The sequence below is a fragment of the Opisthocomus hoazin genome, chromosome 3 (genome assembly GCF_030867145.1).
Source record: "Opisthocomus hoazin isolate bOpiHoa1 chromosome 3, bOpiHoa1.hap1, whole genome shotgun sequence".
Lineage (NCBI taxonomy): Eukaryota > Metazoa > Chordata > Aves > Opisthocomiformes > Opisthocomidae > Opisthocomus > Opisthocomus hoazin.
In genome coordinates, this window is record NC_134416.1 from 14,007,236 (window position 1) to 14,033,413 (window position 26,178).

General features: G+C 40.6%; 1 protein-coding gene across 1 annotated transcript in view; it reads right to left on the reverse strand.

The window, feature by feature from the left end:
- FER1L6 (fer-1 like family member 6) overlaps nucleotides 1–26,178 on the reverse strand; it is an 82,679-nt gene that overhangs the window by 989 nt on the left and 55,512 nt on the right. Inside the window, exons 24-40 of the mRNA XM_009935719.2 lie at nucleotides 25,010–25,171; nucleotides 23,685–23,868; nucleotides 23,314–23,498; nucleotides 21,851–21,973; nucleotides 21,680–21,719; nucleotides 19,757–19,872; nucleotides 18,479–18,610; nucleotides 17,310–17,435; nucleotides 16,154–16,281; nucleotides 14,207–14,377; nucleotides 12,917–13,077; nucleotides 10,042–10,184; nucleotides 9,400–9,488; nucleotides 7,279–7,377; nucleotides 5,833–6,074; nucleotides 5,323–5,486; nucleotides 3,484–3,584 (exon numbers count right to left, since the gene is read on the reverse strand). Coding sequence (XP_009934021.2) covers nucleotides 3,484–3,584; nucleotides 5,323–5,486; nucleotides 5,833–6,074; nucleotides 7,279–7,377; nucleotides 9,400–9,488; nucleotides 10,042–10,184; nucleotides 12,917–13,077; nucleotides 14,207–14,377; nucleotides 16,154–16,281; nucleotides 17,310–17,435; nucleotides 18,479–18,610; nucleotides 19,757–19,872; nucleotides 21,680–21,719; nucleotides 21,851–21,973; nucleotides 23,314–23,498; nucleotides 23,685–23,868; nucleotides 25,010–25,171 — 2,366 coding nt within the window. The remainder of the gene's footprint in view (nucleotides 1–3,483; nucleotides 3,585–5,322; nucleotides 5,487–5,832; nucleotides 6,075–7,278; nucleotides 7,378–9,399; nucleotides 9,489–10,041; nucleotides 10,185–12,916; nucleotides 13,078–14,206; nucleotides 14,378–16,153; nucleotides 16,282–17,309; nucleotides 17,436–18,478; nucleotides 18,611–19,756; nucleotides 19,873–21,679; nucleotides 21,720–21,850; nucleotides 21,974–23,313; nucleotides 23,499–23,684; nucleotides 23,869–25,009; nucleotides 25,172–26,178) is intronic.

Here is a 26,178-nt window from a genome sequence, read left to right on the forward strand (position 1 = left end):
CTGCAATGAGCTGAGGCAACGTCTGTCAAGTTTGTACCATGGGATGACCTGACAAGTACAGTGGTGTGGAGCAATATTAACACCAGCAAGATCTGGTGCAGGTTGCGTTTCTTCTCTGATATCACTGTAATTGTGCAGATAGTGCAGCAGTAAGGAGAATGAAGTTAAGACTGAGGGTCACAAAAAGCAATGGCGTGTCTCACTTTAGAAAGCTGTTTAAGGAATTTAAGCAATGTCTTAGTCATCTGGCGAATTCAGCATTCAGCACATGGAAGTGAATGCCAATGTGGCAGAAAGTCTGTAAATCTAAAAGGACAGCTGAACATCTTTTAATTAAGGCATGTGTTTTATACTGAGATGGAAACGACTCAGAAATAGATCAACGTATAAGACCTCCAGGTTGAAAGGAATTAGTAAAAAACGGATACTCTAAATACAACTTACTGAATCTCAGACTTGAATAACAAAACCGTTAGTCGGCATGTTCCAACTACTTAAGGGCTTTTCATAACCTTTAAAGACAGGGTAAAAAAGCCAGACTCTTGCTCATTTAATTTGTTTTCTTTGCAATGTACGCAGTGGAATTCAGTATTGGTTATAGCAGCATATTTGTTGTAATAGAGTGCATCTGGAAAAGTCTCCTGTCTTGATCAGCAGAGATGAAGAGATGCATAACCTCATGGTGCTTTGGCCAGCAGGAAATTACACTCACTACACCGTATTTCTCATTTGCATGTTTCTCTTTAGTTCCCAGACATTTAATATTTGTCCACCTTTGCTCTGGTACATTAAAGAGTCTGTTACTGTCTAGTAGCTCATAGATGATAATTTTGGTTTTGAAACTATTCTGTTTCTTAATTTAAAAACTTAATGACACAAAACAATCTGGAAAATATTTCTGCTTCTCTGTGTAAGCCTACTCAATCAGCAAAAAAAATATGAACCTACAGTACTGGCATAGAGATATGGAGGTCCTGACACAAAGCTCCATGAGATCCACTTCTTCCTGAGGAAAACTCATTTGAAGTGCAGAAACAGTTATCTGTTATCTCCGAGTTGATTTTGACTACTCTGCATGTATGAACCACATATTCCATCACTCGGGAGCAATGAGCTGGTAAAGTTTAATTCCAGCTTTACAGAATTGAGGCATGCAATGTCTTCAGCTATGAATTTATTTTCTTTACAGTAAGTGAGTGTCTAGCTAAAATAGTATTTCTTATCCGCATGCTGATAGTGCTTTAGTAACCTTAGGATTTATTTTGCCTAACTTTAAAACGTAGGTGCCCAGCCTGGTCAGTCATGTGGGCTGTCTGCACGTGGAGATGAAGAACCTGCTGACAGACATTTCATCTCCCTCCCCAGCTGCCATCCTAAGATATGTGTGTTAGGTAAATGGGATGACTCAGCCATTTCTGCATGAGCAGCTGCAAAAGGAGCCTGAATGACTTGCTTCTGAGATGGGTAACATCAAGTGAGACTAGCCTCACCCTAATTTTAATTTAATTGAGGCATATGTCTCAATTAAGAGTAACACTGGGCTGAGCCATGTGTTGGCTGTGTATTCATAAAAACCTGATGTGGAGCTTCTCTCATTACTGAGTTCAAGGTCTGGAGGAAGACGGTGGTTTTGTGGCTTCTGGATCAAAACACCTCCAGGCTGGCTGTGCAGCAGAGCAGGGGCCACTAAGCTTGTGGTAACCTTTTGGCCCAACAGCATATTTACGGATAAAATGCCCTTGAGCTGAAAATGCAGGGAGCTCTGGAGCCCTGGAGCCCCAGGCTGGCAGGGGTGCATGGGCTGGGCCTGAAAAAGTGAGAGGAAAGTGAGAGAATACCTTTGTGCATCCTATTGTTAAGCTTCTGGACATGTATTCTTTCTATTACAGGCTACACTCCCTCTTAAAACTGCCTAGGCTGATTTCTTCCTACCAGGCATATTTCAGAGCTATCCCAGTCCTCTCTTCTCTGTAAGACAGTGCTTTAGTTTTCACCACTGGGCATCTTTCAGACAGACGTCTGTCAGGCATACATCATTTTGCCTTTGGGTAAAGTAGTTGAGTGAAATTATTTTTTAAAGCCTTTCCAAGGGTAATTTTCAACAAGTCTCTGATACCTCTAAATTTCAGGCTAAATTTATACCCTTTGTAGGGGTATTGGCAATTCAACCTTTATGCTGCTTTCTTCTTTTTCATGTTTATCCTGAGATATACATCAAACCAACAAAATTAAACAGAATTTGCAATAATTACCATTATGATTAGCAATTGATTTTTAGAAGATTTGGTAGCAGAAATTATATCATCAATTTCTCTCTCTTTTTTTCAAATCTAGCTCATTACTTTTGTAGAGCAAAGTACTTGAGCCAAAATAGATTAGAAGTACATTTTTTCTGAGTACAAAAGTATCAGCTGATAATATTTTTTAATGTGACAAATACTGAAAGATAAAGTGTTCCTTCTAGATCATCTCCCTTTGTAAAACTACTTTAAACATCCTCATTAAAAAGTCTTATGATGAAAAATAAACATCTTCATTCTTCGAGTATGAAGTACAAAAAATTTAGAGCTAGATTTCTTGAAGTTCTGTCATTCCTGTATGACCTGATTTTCATGTTCTATATGCCTTTATCTGAAAGTGATTGATTTGTGCAAAAATAACTAGATGTATGCAGAGGTCAGTTTTCCATGACTACGTAGCAACTAAGGCACCTTTAAATGTGTGTAGATAATTCTTAGAATCATAGAATCACAAAATCACAGAATAATTTAGGTTGGAAAAGACCCTTATGATCATTGAGTCCAACCGTAAACCTAACACTGCAGAGTCCACAACTAAACCATGTCCCTAAGTACCACATCTACACGTCTTTTAAATACCTCCACGGATGGTGACTCAACCACTTCCCTGGGCAGCCTCTTCCAGTGTTTGATAATCCTTCTGGTGAAGAAAATTTTCCTAATATCAAAAAATCTTGTTTCCTAATGCTAAGACTCTGCATCCCAATGGTCATATTAAAAAAAAAATGGACAGTGGAAATATTTCATACAGTCGTTTTATAGCACTTAAACATGAGTTAATTATATTTATCCTTATAATTATCCTCTGTTATAGTTATCCTCTTAATAGAATAAATATCATCCATCTGTGCAGAAGTTATGATGGTTTAAGAGGTAATCACGTGCCAGGTGAGCTATGGAATAAGCCCAGGTGTGAACTATAGTTGAGGACAAATAGGCAGATTTATTTCAGCTTCCAGAGAAAGACATTTCAGCTAACCTGGAAGGTGCTGCCAGCTACTGATGCTGGCAGTCAGCCCCATCATGAGGGAGCCCAGCAATGCACAAGTTGGCCAAATGGCTTGCTCAAGGTTACAGCAGGAAAGAGGAGAAAAGCCAGGAGAGGAGCAAGCAGACCTGTTCTGCTCCATCTCCTACTGAATGCCCCTGCCCCAGCTTATTTAATGAGTATACTCCTACTCACTTGGGTTTCTCCAAGGGCTCGGGCTCCTTTCGAGCTTTGCCTACTGGATTCTTCTCAGCTTCTTCTGCTGTGACTAAGTGAAACTCAGCTTCCACTTTGCCCTGGATTAGAGACATCATACATAAGCATCCAATCCTGGGTTACTATAACTAAATCACAGTGGGATTCATCTTGTGGGGAAATTATGAAACCAGCTGAGGGTGAAGGAATTTGATTAAAGAAAATAGGATAAAGTCTTTGCAGATAAAGGGAAAGCACAAAGGAAAACCCAAGCACCAAATTCCTGAATTGTGCTCAAGGACCATGAGGAAAGAGAGGTCGTATATTTTCTGCCAGGCCCATAAATGTCATTTCTGCTTCCTAAATTACAACATAATTTGTCTGAGCAGACGAGGGTCTTCTACCTAACATGCATCCCAGCAGAGCTGTACAGCCAAGCTGGAAGCTGTGCTGTGGTTTGGACAAGGTGCAGTCCATCAATGGGGGGAAATTCAGCCAGTCACAAATGCTGAAGCAGTTGAGCTGTGCGGTCTCAGCTTGCAAAAGAAAGATGGCTAGAAACGAGATCTGCGTGCAGAAAATAGCAGGTAGTCTTAGAGCTCTGTTCAGGCTAAAAGAATAGGGGTCTGGCAGGTGGATTCGGAGTCAGTTTTCTTCATGGATGGCCAGAAGATGATATTCAGAGCTGTGACAAAAGGACAGCTTTGTTCAGCAACAACTTACTGATAATTTCTAGAATTCAGAAAAGCCATGATGGAATATAACTGCCGGTTTACTACTTGTTTTCATTGTGACAAGCCATTACACTTGTTAAGTGACCAATAAAATATTAGGACTTTTAAAAGATATGTCTGCTACACCTTGCAGTAGAAATATGTAATCTGAGTTATTTGAACTCTTAGAAGTAACTGTAACTTCTGCTACAGAAGTTAGAGCTTCTTAAATATGGGTTAGATATTTGTTTTTCCCTTGTATTTACAGCATCAAATCAGTTATAATCTGTCTGTTTCTGGTTACAGAGACCTTCTCTCTTTTCTGTGTTAATGCATTATTCAGCACTATCTCCACTATAGATTTAATTTCAGTGTAACTCCAAATTATACACAGAAAGCACTACAACATTATGAAGAGAGGCTGCAGCAGAAAACCCTGAGATAAATGGCTAGGTATACACTGAGTGAGATTTACACCCTGCTGCAAGCCTTGTTATATTAGAGGCTTCAGGTAAATAGAAAGCGGTGTGGCAGCATTTATGTTCTTCTTAGGATGATGCTTCTAACATAAGAAGTCTTGTAGAGTTTGGAGGAAGCTGTCGTTGTCATTTGCATTCCTTTATATCAATTGTATCTTGCCACTAAAATAAAAAAAATATTGGCTTAGTGAGCACGCTTCAACATGCAGAGGGGACTGCGCTCTTTCTACTCAAGATGTGTCACTAACAAGCAGAAGAATGATTGACTCCAAAATCTGTTCCTTTGCCCTAGTTGAAGTGAGAAATAAATAGAAAATAAATAAATAAGCAGGTGAGATTCCTCCCAGGACTTCCTCAGCTGACATAATGTTCACTGGAAACACCTGGTTTTCCACTCTACCCATCCAGTGTGCTGGGAGATGAACAGTAGAAGAAAGCAAAGAAAAAGTACAAATAGCTCTGGCTGCCTGGGATTATCTGAACCAAATCTGTGGGGGACCACCGAAGCATTTGGAGGAGTCTTATGGATTGCCAGCGGTGACTGTTCTTCAAACACCATATCCAAAATTAGCCTCTGTCTGTCTCAGGATCTCAGCAGAGCATATCACCCCCAGAGAAAAGCTGTTCATCTGTAGTGAGCTGCCTACCGTGAGCTCCCCAGACTTGATGAAAGGCCACCAGCCTCTGACGCGCTTCTGCTGAAATATGGAGATCCTGTTTTCTGCGCTTGCTGCCACAACCATGCCTAGGTCACAGCTCTTGGCTGTCTTTGCTGCTCGAGGGAACCCATTCAGGTTCAGTTCAAGAGTGCCTGGAGGGAGAAGTAATGTGACAACACTCAGAGATCGGACAGAAATGAACACATTCAAACAGCAGCTTCCAGATGAGATACATGGAGCAATGCAGCAGCTTGGACCAAAGCTTCAGAGCTGGGGATCTCTCTGTACCATCAGGCACTCATTTATATTGCCCTGGCATCATCTTATCCAAGTTCCTAATTATTCCTTCTCCAAGAAATGTACATGTTCACAACGTGGTGCCTCAGAGAAAGACAAGCAAATACTGGGTCTCAGACACACCTCTTTGTACGTACCTCTATAAAATACAGGTCTGGCAAGAACTCAGGTGAAGTTCAGACAGATCCATTCCATACTTACCCAAGAAATCATCTGAAGAGAGTCTTTCAAAGTCCCATACTTGAAGTACCAGCTCAGCAGGTATTTTGCTCTCTGTCTTTTCCAAGGAAAAGATGTTTTCTCTTTTACTAACCACCATTTGTTTCTCTGCTGGGAGGTAGTGGAATGGGAACACAAAGCGCCAGTTGAAGTTGCCCTCTCCTGTCAAGGAGTTGTAATGTACATCTGTCTCCTGCTTGTCCTCTTCCAGGCCCTTTATCCACCTATGGCAAGAACATAGTGGAATACATAGCCATCACCAAGGGAGCTGGAGTTGTGGTGGTTGTTATTCGGTTACAGGCATGATCATTTACTAATTAATCCCTAATTAGTAGGAGGTAACATACCGTTGTGAACTGCAACATGCAGTGACAGACCTGGCTCGGGGATCTCAGCCACCTGCCAGCCAAGCCACAGGCTGCAGCAATGGCCAGTGATGATCAACAGCTGAGAGAAAATGATATTTATTTAGATCAGAACCCAAAATACCAGTTGGCTATTTACTATTGGCCATGACATCTGTCTGCTTTGAGACCAGCAAAAACAGCATCATTCATTTATCCACTATTAATCACCCTATATTGATGTTGTGCCCTGCTAATAAATTCTGTGTCAATGTCCCAAGATGGATTAAAGTGCTCGGTATTAGAGTCTAAAACATTTGAAGTTGTGGCTCAGGAGGTATAAACATGCCATAAATAAATAAACAAACCACTTTCCCTATTTTTTCTTGTGACTTCGTCTCAGTTTCTGCTAGCGTCCACAACATCTGATGGGCAATGCTATGTTACAAAAGGACAACACTTTCCTAAACATAATCTTCTCTTCTGAAGAGCTCCACTGAGGTAATGATCCAGCTAGGTATGTTTTGGTTTTGAAGATAATTTATCACAGCTTGAGTAAAGACTAGCATTTTTACATTGCATCCACATAGTGGCTTTTCCCATGCAAACTCTGTTATTTCAAAATGGATTTGGGTAAAACAGTAACGATCCCAAGCACGGCACTGCCCCCAGTGCAAACCCATGCCTGGTGGCAGGTTCAGTGCCATGTGCACTGTCTGAACATAATGAGATTTGTGTCTTCATCATTAAAGCACAGAAGCAAAAAGATATCCACTCCTGGCTTTCCCTGTCAGACAGCTCTAGCATTGATAGTGATGTCCTCATGTTATCACACAGCTCAGCACAAAGGCTGGCTCTCTATTTATTTCCTCAGCTTCTAACCTGCACTGAATTTTCTGCACTCAGACCTACCCTGCTACTACTCTGAACACGTTAGTTTAGTGCTAAGTTGGATGTATCTGTGTGAAACCAGTGATTTCAGGGTAGCTCCTCTCAGGATAATATTTTAATAATATTAATATTTTGTCTGATTTTTGAATGAAATATTACATGTTCTTTTGAAGACATGTCCTGGAGAACTTACCCTTTTACATAGATATCACTTGATTTTTGACCCGTAAAGATATTTTCATCTTCTAGAATGACATCCTCTGTATTCCAGATTATTACCCTCAATTCATAGCTGAAAAAGAAAAGAAAGAAGGCCTGTGTACACTCAAGCTCTGGTCAGACACTAATGTAAACCTTTACCAAATCATGCTTTTATAAACTGAGTAATGTTGTATTTGTGCAAAACCTTAAAAATAGCATCAGCCTCAGGCCTCTTCTGTTTACAAGCATCTAGCGATAGAATGGGGATGGTGGCTCCTCTCAGATCTAAGAGCATGTCGGCCGACAGTGGGTTGCTGCTAGCTTGGGAGGGATGGAAAATTCCTTGCTTTTTATGTGCCTCATCCTTTTGAATTCTTTTCACAAAAATGCTGCAGTGAAACAAGGTAAATTTGACCTAAACAAGATCATCAGAGCAGTCTCCAAAACAGTGAGCAGCTTGCTAATAAAAAACAGAGCTCCCTGGGATGTACTTTTCAGAAGAAATGCATAAAAACATTATACTTGGTGCAATCCAGTGCATTAAAGGGGAAGAAAAGCACTCTTTAGAGACATTTTCATTTAAGCACGTGCAATCATCTTTAGAAACAAGAGTAAAAGAATCAAAGCTTTCCCATCCTTTCCACTCCTTATACACAGACATTTATGGTGGCCATCCAAAGCTCTGGAAGCTTGAACTGAAATCCAGATGTTGCGGGTGACTTAAACAATTGATACTCAAAAATTTAGGTATGCCTTGAGTCATTGTACGAATTGCAAAATAAATTTAAAGAACTATGTTTGAGTGAACCAACGTGATTTTTCTGGTATGATATGTGTTGTCTTGGAAATAGCCCCAATCTCAGGTGCGAAACAGTTCGCCCCAGAAGTTACCAGATAGCTTAGGTCACGGAGCTCTTAAGGAGATGTTGACCATGAAAACTAAGCCTCTGCACTAGCCAAAGAAACTTTCATCTGCAGTGCTCCATCAGGTCCTTGTTCAGTCAAAGATAGTCAACAAGAAATGTTTTCACAAAGTCATTGAAGTCTTATGGAGCCTGAAGCCTGTTTTGCTGCAGCAAATATGCATTTCTCAGTACAAAGTGTAACTCATGTTTGCATGTTTACTTCCTTTCTCATAACTAATGATTTGATAATATTTTCCCCTGCTTTTGTAGACTAGAAAAATGGCAGCAACAATTTGTTTTTTTGGGTATGATTAGTTTTAGATCTTTTTGGATTGGAAAATGCTTGTTGTTAAGGAGCTTTATAGGAAGTTCTGGTCTGAAGAAAGTAATTGTTACACAGACTCTTATTTTTGTCAAATCTTGGCTGTTGCAAAAGGAAGGGAAAAGAAACAAGTTTTTGCTGTATTGTTTCTTGTTCAAACATGAACAATACAAGAATAGTACCCAATGCTGTGCTGAGACATAAAATTCTTGGGAAAGGCCTTGCTAAAATATTGGAATAACGCTGAGACACGATGGGCTGAGAGCTCTGTTGGTCATTTTTGTGTTTCATTTACAAACGTTCAGCTAGCCTGAAGACCTATGTATAATGTTAGATATAAAGCAGCAGAAGTATCCATCTGGAATTTGAGAGACGATTATTCCTAACCTTTCTCTTCTGGCTGTTGCTGCTTTATGTGTTTCTTGTTCCTATCTTTGAAGCAGGTGCTGGAAATCGAATAGGTATAATATTATTGCATCAGCTTAGAGATGTCAACCTGGATCAAGTATGTTACCTAGCTGTAAGAGGTAGTAAAACCAGCATTACTTCTTTCAGCTCAACAAGTGGATGACAACATCAGAATTATTAAGGGACTCTTGGTTCTAGCAACGTGCAATCTGTATATGAAAAAGGGATATCTTTCTAGAAGAGGTGTGTGGTAACCTTTGATGCAAAAATCATCAGCAGTTTTTTCAGTTGTTTAATGGAGAAGACCAAACTAGATGCTCTCTTTTGACTTGATGTCATGTGAACCCAAGAAAACTTTTCTCGGGACAACAGAAGTTTGTTGTGATAGATCTTTTTGTAGTTCTTCCCAGACACTTAAGAAAGACTCGGTTTTTGAAGACTTTTGCCACTGTGCTGGGAGGAAAGCATAAAGTATTACCCTTTGGGTTTTCTTGGTGAAATGTCCACTGGGGGTCCTGGCAGAGGCATATCTTTAGGAAACATGTCGACCCACATCTGTACACGACCCTTGAAAACAAAGTGATAAACATCTCTTTAACCCTATTTTAGAGAGACTTTAAAATGCTTAAAAGGCAGTTCTGACATCTAAAACTACTGCTCCCTCTATAAGCACCAGCCAGCTAGCTAACCTGTAACAAACATTTCATCTGTAAACTTACTATACAATATTTTTTTCATACACATATTCTATTAATCTCTCAGAAATATGATGAAGTTGGCAACTGCAAGGTAAAATCCATATAAAAATAGTACGTGATGAAAAGAAAAAAAATAATGAAAGCCCAAATACAAGTAGAGTTTATGTTAACTTCATAAACTAAAGCATTCAAAAGAATGAAAATATGCAGTCACACCTTGTGCGATTGCTGTGTAATTAGGTAACCGGCTGTATACATATAAGTGTGACAATTTCCAGGCTGCTACTGTACAAAGTCTCATGTACAGTACAACATTTGGATGCTGTCTCTGTAACTTTGCTGGTACACACAGAAACCACAGTAACTGGAGGAAAGGAAAACTGACAGGGTCTACCATCACCGCCATCTCCAAGCTGCTCTACCTGTTCCATGCCTGGCTTATCCTTATGATAAAGAGGCCGAGTCTCAATGTGCTCTGGGACCAGCTTGTATCCAGCTCCAGGGATTTCTTCCCAAGCACGTAAAACCTTTAAGGAGAGATGTTCATACGATTCAACTGGCTCCTCTATAGGAAAGAGTAAAACCAAAAGAACAAAGAGAGCTGAATTATAATGTTGAACCCCTTGGTAACAAGTTCCATTAAGTATTAAAGATGATCATTAAAAATCTGCTTCAGTTAAAAGGAAAGCTTTATGTATCCCAGCTAAGTAAAGAAGGGTCTTGAAAAGCATTTAATTCTTGTAAATAAGGGTACTCAGGGGGGTAACAAGAAGATTAGCACTTAGGCAGTAGCTTATCTATAAAACACAGTGAATTATTTCACTATTACAGCAGCAGTTTCTAACAGGAAGATGGAAGAAACCTGTGAACTACTCTTTTTACAGAAAATCACAAATGTGAGGTTTTTTTACGTTTCGTGAAAAACAAGGACACTTGCATGTTGATAGAGCTGACAGTATACAGGCACTAGGAGTTATATCTACACCTCATTTTGCCTTGTGATGGCAGCAGTAACGACAGCCCCTGGAGAACTGAATCACGCCTCAGAGGAAGAGAGCTGAAGTCCATGGGCAAGAACGTGTCTCCTCCTGACCAGCTCAGCTTGGCCACTGCAAGGATGGGAGACCCCGGATAATGGCACGTCAAGGAAGGACCAGTGCTGATATTGAAGGTAGGGTGGATATTGGAAAACAGAGAAAGCCATCTGACTCTTGAGATTTTCTTTCCTCTCTTTGACTGTGGGCTCCACACAAAAAGAATGCAAACTTTTGAAGGATGTCTCCTAGATTAGGAGGGTAGTACCCAGCTGAGAAGAAAGTTAAGACTTCTTTGTGTAAGCAAATAGTTATCAGTTTTCCTACAGTGTTGCTATCTCTGAGTTGCTGGTAGGACACAAAACTTTTGTTTGGGATTTAAACAGTAGGTATTAAACATTTCCTAATGGCTCAAAGAGAGAGGAAGGATGACTGTTATGAGACTTAGTTCCCTCTTGTGCACTGATGTGTTTGAGATGTGATGTATTTCATCTAATTTTCTTTCAACTGAACTATTCCATTCCATTCCATTCCATTCCATTCCATTCCATTCCATTCCATTCCATTCCATTCTGCTCTACTCTATCCTATTCTAACTTCTATGCTTCTAGAGCAAAGTTAAATTAGTCTCTCCCTTGTAGATTAAAAGTGGATGTAAGGCCCGCAAATATAACTTTTTAACTTTTTCCACCAGTAAAGTGGAAAAGGTACTGTCCACCTGTTTTGGTACTCCTCTATAGCTCAAATCTGCAGTTTTTGTTAGTTTTGTAGACCCGAATGATGACCAGCACAGGAACCCAGCAGGAAATAAGGACCCAGATGTACTTGTCAGAACAGCGGTCTGGATAAGTATCATGCAGAAGACTGTATGCTGTAAACTGTTTCTTTATAACATGCTGAAAAACTTATGTACATAAGTACTTTGGATTTTGCCATCTGGTTCTGTATTTCATTGCTTTTGGTTTCCATCATCTTATCTGATGTTGGTTTGTTGGAAGCTTATTTTAGTAAACCAGAATTCTGAGAGATCCTGTTGCTGGCAGTTGCACTCAGTCATCTGCTAGTGAGTAAAACAAACAGCAATACTGGAGTCATAAATCTCTCTCAGGCCAAGAAACCAAAAATGGATTGACTCTTCTCCTTCAACAGTGCTACATAAGCAGCCTTCCACTTGAGGTGTGAGCTATATTTTGTAGCTGCCACGGGCAATTTGCTCAAAGATGAATAAACTTAGAATTTTCCCTACACTGCCACAGTGTCCACTACAGTCTCCAAACCAGCTCCTTTTGTTCCCCCTTGAAAGTCTCCATCCTCACACCTCATTTCCTTACCCGAAGTATAAAACTGAATCACAGAATGGTTTGGGTTGGAAGGGACCTGCAAAGATCATCTCATCCAAACCCGCTGCCATGGACAGAGACGTCTGTCACTGATAGGTCTGTCCCACTCCACTCCTATGTGAGATGGACACTCAACTTCTGGTAGCTTTGCCCTCTTTTTAATCTGGGAGTTCTGAAAGAAAGTTCTGTCCTGCCCTCTGGATTCATGGACCACACAGATACCTGGATTTACACAGCGCTGTGTTAGTGCTTCAGAAGAGCCATCAGAGTGGTAGTGATCTAGAGGAGGAAAGAAACAACAGAGAGGAAAGCCAAGCAGGTAAGGTAGGACTGGCAGATAAGTAGCCTGGAACCTGACTGTGATCAAACAGAGGGCTTCTCTGACCTTGAGTAACTCACTTCACATCTGTATTTCCCTTCCCCCTTCTTCTCACTTCTTGGGTCTGTCTACACTAGTGTTTTAATTTAGACAGGGAAAGTATTTTTTAAAAGACTCTCCCTGACCTGCCATGCTTTGATTTGCTGTGTGGAAAGATCTCAGAGCATGCAAACTGCAGTCCTTTCAGAAGAAACTAAGCCAGAACACATGTTCCAAGAGGGTTGCCTGCACTCTAACCAGTCCTGGGCATCCCGTCCTTGGGATCAGGCTGGAGCTAGTCCAGATTCTCCCCCAGCACCTACCATGGGAATGTCAGGTCATCAGCAATAGCTGTCTCACTCTACAAAGTCTCTGTAATTAAGCTACTGTAATAGCTAATATAGACACAACTTTCATCACCACAGTTACACTAATATTTCAAAGCAGAGGCAGGTTGCAGTAATCCGACTCTAGAGTGTATAGCACGACAGGGCCCCAGCTGCAGCTTTGGCAATATCTTGATACTGCTACAACGCAGTTGAAAAATGATGAACTACTTCATTACCATTCTCATCTTCTGTGAAGACTGTCTGTCCCTTAAAGACTTTTGTTCCTACTTGTATCTCCCCTGGCCGCATGAAGGGTCCACTTATTCCATAGTCCTTACACAGCTTAGTGAGGATCTCGCTTGGCTTGGTTGCATCTCGCCATGCATTGTACCCTTCTCTGCAAGGAGGGAACAAAGTGAAAAGAAATGGGTGAGGTTTTCTTTCAGCAATGTGCACTGGCAAGTCTGGACTTCCCATGTAGGGATTAGTTTTGTGGTCAATGGCCCCGACATTTGCTCAGCCAAAATTTTCCTTTGAATTGTCCAGCACTACTTCTTAATTGGACATCCCCTCTGTCTACTCAGGTCCTAGGGCCAACCACTCTTTTCTCTTAAAACACGGGAGAAGTTGAGGCAGCTTCACCCACAGCTTAGATAAAGTATCCCAGGCATTGGAATGCTCCCCAAGAGGAAAAGGACCAGAGCTCATTCCCTGTTCTACCTAAAGAATTCAAGTCTACACGTTCTACCTCCATTTACGGAGACATGTTCTGCGGCTCCCACCTGCAGAGGAGAAGCTGAGATTATCTGGGAACTGGAACAAGCACATAAAGAAATACCTCACACTGGAGACTGAGCTGGCAAGGGAAGTCTTATGGTTTGGTCTGTACTCCTGGATTGCTTTTTTACATTGTCCACCCTTTGTATATAAAATAGAGAAACAATCATAGCAGAAGAACCACAAACCCGTATCTCTCAGGTTAGTGCCCCACTCCAGGGCAATGGAGATATTTTAGTTTGACTTTCTCTGCATTAATTAATCTTTGTGCACAACATCCTTGGGTGTACAGCCATATGACAGGGACCAGGAGCTCAGCACCACCCTTCTGTGACTAACCTCTGCTATGGAGGCCATGCCAGAAGTCCGTCTCTTCTTCCACTCTCCCCAGTGCCACACCAGTCCCTCTGGCCTTGCTGCAACCCCTGCAGTTGCAGCTGAATAATGGAGAGCAGAGTAGAGCCCTACCTGTCCAAAGGCAGTTTATCAAGTAGGTATGTTGTACATAGGTTGTTTACTGCCTAAAATACTTGGTGAACAAACAGTGGTGTTAATTTTAAAATATCTACTTCCCACCAAAGCTGGCAGCTACCCAAAGCCACTCTTAAGCTCTTTAGTGAAATTTAATTAAAATACCTCCTGTGACACATTTGTGCTGGAGAAAGTGTGATATTTAGCCACATCTGGAATTTCTCCCTGAAGTCATTCACCCTGTGCTGCTCTCTGTTGCTGTCTGAAGAGGTACTTACATTTCATATTGACTTTGTAACCCACAGGTAGCTCGATGCCTGCTATAAAAACGATTTTCCAAATCAATTTTAGTCTGTCCAATGAGATCATCTGTTCCCACAAAGTCATGGTCGTAGATCAGAACAGTAAGCAAGGAATCCTTGGGGAATGTAGCTTGGATTTCAAATGATCTACAGCAAAAAATGAGAACCACATGCAGTCAAGTCAATTTTGAAGCCTAACAGACTAGGTTAATGAATACTGTGCAAACAACATGTGGACAATGTCTCTTCTAATAAGCAGTGGGGGTTTTTGTTAGTGTTTTTTGTTTTAATGAAATATCTGAAGATGCTGGAAACACACAGTGCTAAAGTATTTTCCTTCTTCCGCTTCCTTACCACCCCCAGTACAGGATTGTGCCTACCTATAGTAGACAGAGCAATATGACAGACCTGGTCAGCTGCAATGATTTATCCTGAATCCAACAGAGGTAGAAGTATGGAAATTACAAGGCTAAAGAGACTGTAAGCGTATGAGTTCCCACATGCTTTTCAGAACCTGCAAAAAGGACATCAGAGTCTTTTCTGTTTTCTTCCAACAGCTCCAGATTAAATACTGAATAAAAGAAACTAGGGGCACCCAACAAAATGATCAGGCAAAAGCTTTATAACAAGTTTCAAAAAAGCAAAGATCAGAAATCTCTTTACACACAGTGCATTTTTCAGGGATAGGAATCATTGTTCTTGAGATGTTCAGGGAAGCTGAAAATACAAAAGTGATTTTAAAAGGGATTTTATGAGCTAGTGGAAGACAGGACATCCTCATCAGCACAACACTGGTGCCAGATTTCTCCAAAGCACAGGCAAAACTGAGCTTTGCCTCCTGAAGGACAAGTTTTGTCCTGTTTCTCAAAGTGGTCAAATTAAATTTTGCAGCAACAGGAGAGCAGTTTTTGGAGGAGAAACAGTCTGGGATTGCTAGAGGTTGGTGGTGCCATGATAACCAGGATGTCTAGGACGGTGTGAGGTGGTTACATTGACTGATGCTACTGCTGTGAAGGAGTTGCTGGTCCAGTCACATCAGTGTGGCCACTGGCAGCAGTAGCAAGGACTTTCTAAATGAATAGCCCTTTCCTAACCTTCTCTAAAACAAACACAGTGGCTGTGCTTTATGGGTTATCATAACAATGCTTCAGTTGCAACGTCTACTGAGGAAGAGCTTAAATCACAGAAACTGAGATGGCATGATATGGAGGGACCACTCTGTTCTTGTCTTTTATCCTCGCACTTTTTTCTTGATGTCTCTGCATTTGCAGACAGGACCCTGGCCTAGGAGGCTTTTAGTTGAACATATTATAGTTTCTCTGTTTTAACATTCTTACAGAATAACTCCATCCCAATTCAAAACATTTTAACCTTCTTAAAACAGGGAAACTTACTGGCAAAAAATCTGAGCTATATATATAAATAAGTATAAAGTATTAATAATACAAGGTTGATATTTAGTAACAGCTTGTCCCTGGCTCCCCCATTCAGAAGATGGTTCCAAAAAATAGTTTTTTTGTCCTAGTCCTAAAATTATGAGATTTATTTGGCACTGTATTCAACCTGAAAAAGCAACAAAGCCTGTGGAATCACACTTTACTGTGCTGATATTTATTTCATTTTGAAGTTAACCATTGCATTAATTTGCACAGGCAAGATCATTTGTTGCCTCATTTCCTCTCATGCATCATTTTGCTAAACCTCTCACAAACTGCATTCCGTGATGTGTTTTGACTCTTGTGAAAAGGAAATAATTTATAATCATACAACACCATTTGTCAACATGTTAACCAGCAGAATTACAAAACATCCGAACAGGCAGAAGTCAACATATAACAAACACTTTGTAATAGTAACAGCAATAGTGGTGGAAAGCAATAAAGCAGAAATCACCCCTGAATAACAAAATAAGCCATCACTGACCTTCCGAATACTGGGTTTAGCTGCTTGGGGATGTAGTTTTCCCTGTCTTTAATTTCTGTGTTGCCCAGTCTCAGCACAATGTAGGGATCTGACTTGCCATCTGGATCAGCTGGGCTGAGGTTAAAAGCCTGTTAGGAAGAAAGACCGTGTCCCAAGAAGCTTGCTTAAATGCAGCACAGTCATGACACAGGACTGTGGGTTTCCTGCCCAGCCCTGGGTGTTCTGGAAGTGCAGGGGCTTTACTTGCCTTGTGTAAGATAAAATATGGCATTTAGCTTTGCAGGCTACTGGGAAAAGGAGATCTGCAAGAGAAGAGGGTTTCAAAGGTGGAGCAGGTGTGAGTGCTGTCCCAGCACTAAGATGGAAAAAGAAATGGGCAGGAGAGACAATGCTGAGGAAGAGGCTGGCTGTGCAAGTGCATGTAGGATTCAGGAAAGACTTCCCAAAAATATTGGTCCAGATCCTTGAACAGTGCAAAACAACTCTTCAGACTGTATTTATGAGATGGCTTGGAAGTCTTTCTATTCAGGGAACGGAGCAACCTCTTCCTATTCTTCTCTTCCGCTTGGTTTGCCATTGTCTCTTTGCATGCCATTCTTCCCCTCTTAGATCACCTGCAACTCTCTGAAATACCAGCTCCTTCTACCCCTTTCACTTCTCACATCATGCTCCCTCATCATCTTGTCCTTTATATTTCTACCTCTTTCTCCGACCCATAGGTTATTCACAACATCTACCACCATGATTACGTCATGTACAGCCCTCAGAAAATATTCTCCCATTTCACCCTTACTAAGAAGGTTTTATTTAAATGTGTGTCATTTTGAAATAACTCTACTGAGTAAAACCGGCTGTATTTGCATAATGTGGCTGGAAGAGGTTGTCCATTCTGTGTTGGTTATGTCTCTAGACCTTTCACTTCGAACAAGTAAGGTGATTCTCCAGTCTTGTGATTTTATCAAGAGAAATATGTAACATTTTCTACTCTCAACACCCCTTTCTACAATATGAAACATTGTCTGAAATACGACCAAAAAAAATTCTACAACATGGACAAGGATTTTCAGAAGCTTCACCTCAAAGACACTGGAGGTAAACTGAGTTGAGGAGGAAGGTCCAAGTTATTTCAAGGTTAAAACAACATCTGTCTACTTACTGCCACAACATAAACCCTGATGAGGACTGTGACGGAGTGGTTTGGTGGTATCCCTTGCAGGATGTGGGGCTGCCCTCCATCCAGCGAGCTGCCATCCTCAGGACTTGGGTATATGCAGAAGGAGCCCTGGTAATATATTGTCTTTTATCTCCCTCGATAACAGATCAAGTATAATATAAAACCAACCATTTGAATGCAAATAAAACATCACTCATGCAACCTATGCTGCAGCACATACATATACACAACACATTTTGTGGTACCACTCAAAGGGAACACAGACTTCAGTGCACTAAACATCATCTTGTAAAATGTCTTTGCCCTGTAACATGGTGCTATGATCACATCTAGATGGTTGCAAGAAGCACTTGCATGCTCTTAGCTCTCTATTTTATTATTTAAAGGACTAACACCTGCAGGTGTTCTAAATCTAGTTTTTTTAGTACTAATATTCTAAAAATAATATTTTGCCCTGAACTCTACATTTGCAAATTGATAATTCCACTGAGTTAGTTTTACAACAGTGTGACTGGAATCCAGCTGTATTTTTGTAGCCACTATGCAACTCATATAAATCAATATTGACTCATGCTGCTGAGTAGCTCATACTGCCTGAAAGCAACTAGCAAGTCATTTGAACAGAAATTTGCATTGCAAATTCATTGAGGTACCAGTGAGTTTAATCAGCTCCTCTAAACTACAAAGTGCTCGAAATCCTACTAACATTATTCATGCTTTGAACTACTGTTCTGAGATTGCCTAATGGTGCCCTGGATCAGGCAGTACAATTTTTCCAACTGGAGTAGCTATAACTGCCTCCATTTAGATTACTGAAAATTACATGTAAGGTGCTGTAACTGATACAGCATTAATCAAGTTGCATTATTGGAATCTGGATGACATAATACATCTCTTCTTCCCCTTCTGTGATCTGAAACTTTTTTGTAATTCTTTTGTAATTCCTTGTTTCAAAACACCTCATGGTGGATGCTGCTTTCATCTATCAAAAAATGGGAAAAGAGAAGTATGATTCCAGATGCAATAAAAGAGATAACTTTGTTTACAACAGACTGTCAATGCCTTTTTCCTTCGTCTTTGGTATACCTGAAATATGCATGAAAACATAAAGTCTCTATATTACTACCCGTTTAATCAATATTAAAGCTCACCTTAAATTTTCCTATTATTCTGTCTTCAGAGTCAGTATGAATTTCATCATTAGATTTTCCTCTTACGAGCTGGAAAGTTTTCACCCAGTCCTCAAAGTTATTAAATTCACTTTCCAAGTCTCCTTCATAAATCTTTGAAAATAAGAGAATGCTTATTTTTTTTGTGGTGCAGTGAATATATTTATAGCAACTTTCTTATTACAGGATGACTAGAAATCCATTTTGACTTAAAATACAGATTTTAATAACACAAAGATTTTGCAAAAGTCCTTGAGTGAAATAAGTTAATTTCCCACTTAAAACAGGAGCAGTTTTGTCCTTAACCAGATTCCTTCCCAACTATGGGAGCAGCACATTAATGCAGCAGGTAGAAGTTGTTCTAGAAGGGCCAGAATAAACATTTATAAGCACTGGTATGGGGAAAAAAACAGTATGGATGTGCTGCTCTTTGCTTCTGTTTCCTCTCTGCAGTGTGCCTTTGATGTACTGATCCATTCTGTTGTGTTAAAGTGTCAGAACATGAGAGCAAAAAAGGCACTAATAAAGAGCTGTGGGGACAGAGTTTTAGGACAGGTAAAAAGACCAAACAATTTTTAAAAGGAGGTTTTTTTCTTTCAACACTCTCTGCCTCTAATTTATGAAGCATTATTCAGTGTGAAATAGCAGAGCCTAGACTAGTGCCATCTCTTAAAAAAATGTAAACAGCAGTTTCAAATTCCCCTCTGCTCAGCTAGAATTTAATCCAAGCAGTCCTAATCTTTTCAAACCTCCTCACCTCTCCAGTCATTTTGCATGACCCATCTAGTTTTCTTTGAATTCCTTCTATTGTTACCCAGCCAAATCTAATGTGAGCTGAATATTCCCTCCCCACCAGGGAGGATGCACAGTGATGCTTTTCGTACTATGATGCTTTCCATACTATTTTTTTAAGCCATTTTTCATAGGCTGTAGTATTTCCAACATGAAATTTGGAATTTCCAAATTCAGTGTTTTGCAGGTGAACATCAAAACTGAATTTTCATTTAAGTCTCCCTGAGTGTGTCTACCTCAGCAAACTGAAGGTCTGAGGCCAAGCAGGCCACATCCACCCTATGAGACCCTGGTTGCCTCTGGGGTCCATGTGCTCACGTGCATTGTCACTATGATTTTGTGTGGTTTCTTCATTTCAAAGTGTCTGAAATATATGTAAGGAGAGTATTTCTAAACTCAGCTGCTGATGTCAAATTTTGGGGAGACAGTGAATAACAGCCTTCCTCCTCTGCCTTACTGCTCTCTTACCTGCAGGGTTGCTAGGTTTGGAGTTTCATTCTGTTTCCTTTGCAATGTCTTATCTTTCTTCTTTTTGTCTGGCTCCTCTTCTATGATCAATGCAATGTGGTCAGAAGCCTGTTTATCTGCAGAGATTTCATGACATCATGTAGGTTTTAGTGAGCAAAGCACATCAAATGCTTCGGATAATGAAGTAAAATACATATTAACAATTCCCCCTCACTCCTTCTCCATCCGTTCTTCTACTGACAAGCATAGGGTCCTCTCTTTTCCCACCACTCCTCCCAGGCAGAGAGGTGGAATTTCATCCTCTCGGTAGCTATGAGCCTTCATGATGAGCTTGGTGGACCAAGTGCAATGGTGTCCTGTATCACTCCTTCCATGCTAGCCATCTCCCAGAACACCCTTTTCCCCCCTCTCTGGCTCCTCCTAGACACAAACTAAGAGATCTTAACAGCTTTCACATAAAATTTAAGGCTTATTTAAAACTCAAAGCTGCTATTTAGGCTGATTGGTACTTGAGACATCAGCTTGGATCACCTGATAGAAGACCTAGAGTCCTTCTCTAATCAAAGACATCACAAAACAGAGTGTATCTCACCTTGGGAAAGCTCGGAAGTATGAGAAATGAGAGTAGGTATCTGCCCAGCCTCAAGCCAGACTCTGAACACTGAGAGGAGACTTCCCAACAAACAGAGGGTGAGCCCTCAAAAATGGCACTGAGATCATTCAGTTCCTTGGTTGAAGTTTGGATTTTGAGTTCACTTTCATTTTTTGAGTAGCTCATGTGTGTTTGATATCACTAAATATTTGGAAATATATATATGTATATATTATATCAGTGCTATTCTGTGTGTATAATGCTTATCATCATAGGCTAAAATATGTAACAAAAACTATCAGAAGAGAATTTACAAGGTCTGAAGTCATCAGTCAAAAACAATATGTCACAACTGCCTGAGCAGCATGTGGGTGGATGACACAATATCAAGTAAATATCTAATTGTAAGTGAACACCACACCTCTGTAGGACATTTTCTATCTAAATATTTTTTCCATGTGGACAGGTGAGTTCCACTTAGAAACTGATCTCCGCCTCAGCCCTCAGCACCTCTGATGATCACTGAAACACTGTCAGCTGCCATTTCCAGAACGATATCATCTGACATTTAGGTCATGTGTTCCATCCAGAGCAATCTTAACACCGCCTTTAAAATAGAAATCACCTCAATCACTGATGAAGTTCAGTCAGCCCTAGCATGGGAAGATGCTATATTTTAATTCTGAGTATCAGCTCTGTGTAAACAGTGAACATTTGTTTTCTTTCCTAGTCTGCTCAAGCAGCCACATTTGTAAAAAAAAAATAAAAATCTAGAGCTCTACTTTTGGGGGAACCTGTTAAGCCATGGAGTACGCATATATGGGGACATATATGTATATACACATATATACACACACACAAACACATACAGCTTATTTCTGGCCAATTCCTTTAGATTAGTGTGCAAAATATTTTCCACTTCAACCTGAGCTAGACACAAAGCTTTGCAGCTATGGAAGTAACACACATGACTATGGAGTTTCCTAGCGGAATCTGTTCTTATACCACTTATCCTGAATTGAATTCAAAACTGAGAGAAGCTTCTTTTTCTGAACCTGTTACAAATGCACCTAAGATCAGGACAACCTCCACCTTCTATCATCTAGGACTTCACAAACCTTTGTGCAAGAGATTTGAATGACTGCAAACTCATGTTAACCCAACATTGCCTGTGAAGTTTTAACCTACCCACCATCTGATCAGCTGTAGAGGAAAGAACCTCTTATACTGGCAGAACTCTGTCATCAGATATTAATCGTACATAGTAAAATAGTAGAGAAGCAAAGCATTAGTAGTACAAAATAACAGAAAAATGCAAATAATTTACTTACTGTCTTGAGGTTTTCCCTCACTGGAAAAAATTCCTTTTACCTTTCAAAAGAAAAAGACGATGGACAAACTCCTCATTATGAATGTAATATCGAAAAGGAATGATTTAGCAGTAAATCTACTTTTACAACATTGCTCATCCATGAGAGTTCTGGGCATGCTGGGTGACTTACCTTTTGCATTTTGAGCACAGAGGCATAGTATTTTGACCACCAGTCAATAGCATTTTCAGCTGATTCATCTGCAATCGTTCTTTTTCTCCTCTTTGTTGACCGTCGAATGGATTTTTTTGTGTCCTACCACAGCATGGAGGAAACACTGTTGAACTCTAGAACTGATTAAAACTAATGACCTGACTCATGACATCAAGCATGAACAGACGTGCATGAAGAAATTTCAGCCTCCAAGAGCCAAATAAAGTGCAGTATGAATTAATGTCTCTGTCTTTCATTCCAAGATACTTCATGATCATCATATTATTAAAGCTGTCTCTGTATTACATATTGATGGTGCCAAAACTTTGAACATTTGAGACATTGCCACAGGAGCAACTCAGGCAACAGGCTACATAGAGAAACAGATAATCTACACAGATAATAATACATATCTACATAGATAAACTTTTAAGGGATCTAAACGTTCAGGTACAAATAAGTTTCTTCAGCTCAAGTTTGCAAGTATTATAAGCACTTCCATTCTTTCTTTGCTGCCTTTTGGAAGGAGAAAATGTCCCAATAGTTGCTGCAATTCATCTGTTCCCTTCCTACAAAAAGTTAACTTTAGATCCTGAGGACCACCTTCTCATGCCGCAAATCTTACTAACTTCATTCTTGCCCAAAGAATGGCCCTTGTTAAATAGAGTGTTTCATCCTACACCCTTACAGAGAGTTGTCCACTTGGCTGAGGAGGCAAGAGCAAAGAGAGATAATTGGGAATGATAGATATGTGGGAATGAAACATCTGGAAACATCTGACCACTGAAATATCAAAGGTTAAAGAAACATGCTTTATGTAGCTGCAGAAACAGTTTCTGAAATGAAACTTAGTCCTGCGTCTCTGCTTTTATTGTGATGGGAGTGATGTAGAGTGATTGTGATGGGATGGAGAAAGAAGGAGCATGTACCTCTGAACAAAAAATAATGTGCAAAATCTAGAGCGTATACTGTACTGTAAATACCATGCTGACCAGAATTGCCTTGTTATCCTGTACTTTCCTTTCTGCTTCTACCCACAGACTGACACCAGCTCCATGTTTGTACAGCATCTAACTAAACGGGGCTTTCAACCCTACCTAAGCACCATGGACACAGAAACAGTCATTCACAGTGAGAGTTTTGCAATGAAGTAGATCATTCAAGGCCAGAAAACCCAAAAACTCTCCAGTAGTGCTTCCCCGTGAGATGAACATCCAGCACAAAAGGAAAGAAAGGCAGTATCTATTAATGGAAGCAGTGAGATTACGTGGGACCAAAGCAGCATTGCTAACTAATTCTCTCAAGGGCCAGCAAGATAGTGTTAACATCAGTACCCAGAATCTCTAAACCTGAGCTAAGTAAGAGATTAACATTCCATAAGGAAGGGCTAAAGTCTACAAGACTGCAACAGAAAGTTAGCTAGCAGCTTCAGCTATACCCACCTTCTTTTTTCTCTCTTTCATTGGTTCAGAGGCAGAGTGCTCTGCCTCAGTGGCAGGCAGTGTTGTGAGAGATGGGTCTGGCTCTACTACTCTACATTTACCCTGCTCCACCTCGGCATAGATGTGATCAGCTGAAAACTGTTCTTCTTGGGATAACTGAGCAGGCTGGGATGACTCAGACGAAGCTGAAATTGAAACTTGGAAAGTTAGGCATGATTTTGCCGGAAATGCTATAATCATATTTGGTGATCATCAAATGATCATATCATTCAGGGTTTGACCCTACGCTCAACACACTAAAGCATATCTTCCAAGTACATGCCTAGTGTCAAGCCTGTGTCTTTTTATTTAGGTCAGGACTGAAGGTTTACCTTGCTCAATTTCTACAATGTCTAGTCTGTTTGGTGTAGCTTGAGGACCCATCTGGGTCTTACATAGGAATTGCTTAAGGCAATTGATGGCGTGCGTTCCAACGAGGGTACTCCTTCCAAATGCTCTCCAGTCGACCACACAGATGCTTAGTGGTGGATGCAAGAGTTCGTCTTCAGGCAACTCCTAAAGGAGGAGCACAGACAGCAGCATGAGAATTACTAGAGAATATAGAACACACATAGAATATTTGTCATGCACAGCAGTAAGACTGTTACTCTTCCCTCCCTTCTTCTCCCAGCTATTAACATACTTAAAACTCAAAATGCATATGGCATAGGCAATGTAGTTCTGTCCACAGTTTTCTGCAAAGTCTGGAGAAAGCCTTGTGCTTAAGAATACGGAGTGGACTATATGGACTGTGCTACAGAGATGAGTCCCATGCAGTCATATACAAACATCTCTTGTTAGAATAAACTGGGAGAATCAGGAACATACAGAAGGAATGAACGTTGTGTTGGAGGTTGTGAGTCTTAATGCTGTTGCTGCTTTGTGGAAGGCTATTAACCCTGTCTGCCTCTGTGTGCCCAACCGTGAGATGTGGACATTGGGTGGTTACATGCTTTATAGGATGAATTAAAAAAAGCTTTTTGGACATGTGATGTACAAGGGAAGCTAAAAATACTGTAGCAATCATACTTCAGTATCCAGGTTAGTGTTTTGATATCCTTTCATCTTATAAATAAACTTCTCTCTTGATGCGAGCAACTAGAGAAAATCAAACAGATTATTTTTTTCTGATGCTAACGTTCATCCACTGAAAGTACCGGCTCTTATAACCCAACCAACAGGCAATAACTACATTTCCAGTCCATAACAGCAAGTGTTACGATATTAAAAGGTCCAGAGCTCATGAGCCAGAAATGATCAATCCCTTTAATAGCCCAGTAACACATGAAGGAAAATTAAAAGAATTGAAAGAAAATAAAGGAAACTGAGCTCTAGCCTGCTTAATAGGTAAGGAGGCAGAAAAAGTACTTAAAATATCCCTGTTACCTCCCAACAAGTTCCAACCTATCAGTAAAAGTCTGATTGCAAAGTATTTCCTTGCCCACTTGGGACATAATATGAGGAACATCATCTTCTTTTGTCATACATTTGTAGTGGAAGTCTTTCTTCAAATCAGTACTTTTGCATAAGAACTGATGTCCCTTAGTATTTAATCAAGACACAAGGGAAATTATTTGACAAGAAAGGAAGGAAATTAGTGATTAACACCTTGCCTAACAAGAGAACAGACAGTCAAGGAACAGCATGCTGTACGCACCACTTCAAACCAGTCTGCAAGGCCACTGAAATTGGGATTTCTCTTGTAGCTCTGAATGACAGAGGATTTCACTCCTTTCCCCGCACATTCAATGAGAACCTGGGGGCGATCTACAGAGAGGAGCTGGACTTTCTTCAGCTCTCGAACACCCCAGAACAGGACCTGTGACGGGCAGAGAGAAATATTGGCAGTCTACAGAGACCCCTCCGTCTGGAGGAAGCTACTGCTGGGATCCCTTCACCTTGTATCCCTTTGGGAATGCAGGACTACCAGAAAAAAGCAAGCAACTTAAATATGAGCTACAATAACAGTCAGGATTCTTGTGGAAGTTTAAGGAATTAATAACATTCAACTGTTATAAAGGAGTTATTGCCAACAGCAAGCCATAATAACCACATTTGCAAAACCCGTCTTTTCAGCAGCGCAAGGGGACTATTCATCTGAATAGCAGAGGCTTGGTTTGCTTTAAGTGTCCAAGCTGTTGAAGGAGCAAACAAATCCCGCAGGAGCAGAGGTTATTAACAGAGGTTTGCCAGCTGAGCTAGCCCTCAGGTCTGCAATGGATGGCAGGAGGTCTCCAAGCAGCTTTCCATCAAAGCTGGAGGACCATGCTCCTGGTCTGGACGACAAGAATGAGACTGGGTCTGTAAAACAGGAGTCTGCAGGAAAAACAAGACTTTATCCAGCACATGCTGGGGGGCCCTGAAGGAGAGAGCTGGGACAGCAAGAGATGGTTATGTTATGGTTGGTGAGAGAAACCATGAGTCTTGTGAACCTGAAATGAAGACTGAAACCAAAAGGGAGTGTGGGGAACCTGATGGACAGCCTGAAAGCTGGCAGGACTGAGTATTTGCATGAGTCAGAGTAGCAAGAAGCACTAGAGCAGAGTGAGGGTCAGTAAGATCCTGCTCTGTTACTGGAGGTTCCCAGCTAAAATCAGGGTTCACTTCCATAGTTACAATGGCTCCACAGCCATTTCCACCAGCATGGGGTATTAATTTATTATATCTTGACCCAAACAGCTGTGTTGTCTTCATCCTGTCTTACTTCCTTGTTGCATACCCTCCAGAGAGGGTATATTTGGGAAATATGTATGTTTCGCTTCATGTACATGCACTTCAATTGTAGATCTGTTCTCCTATCAATTTAGCGGTCTGGGTCTGGATGCA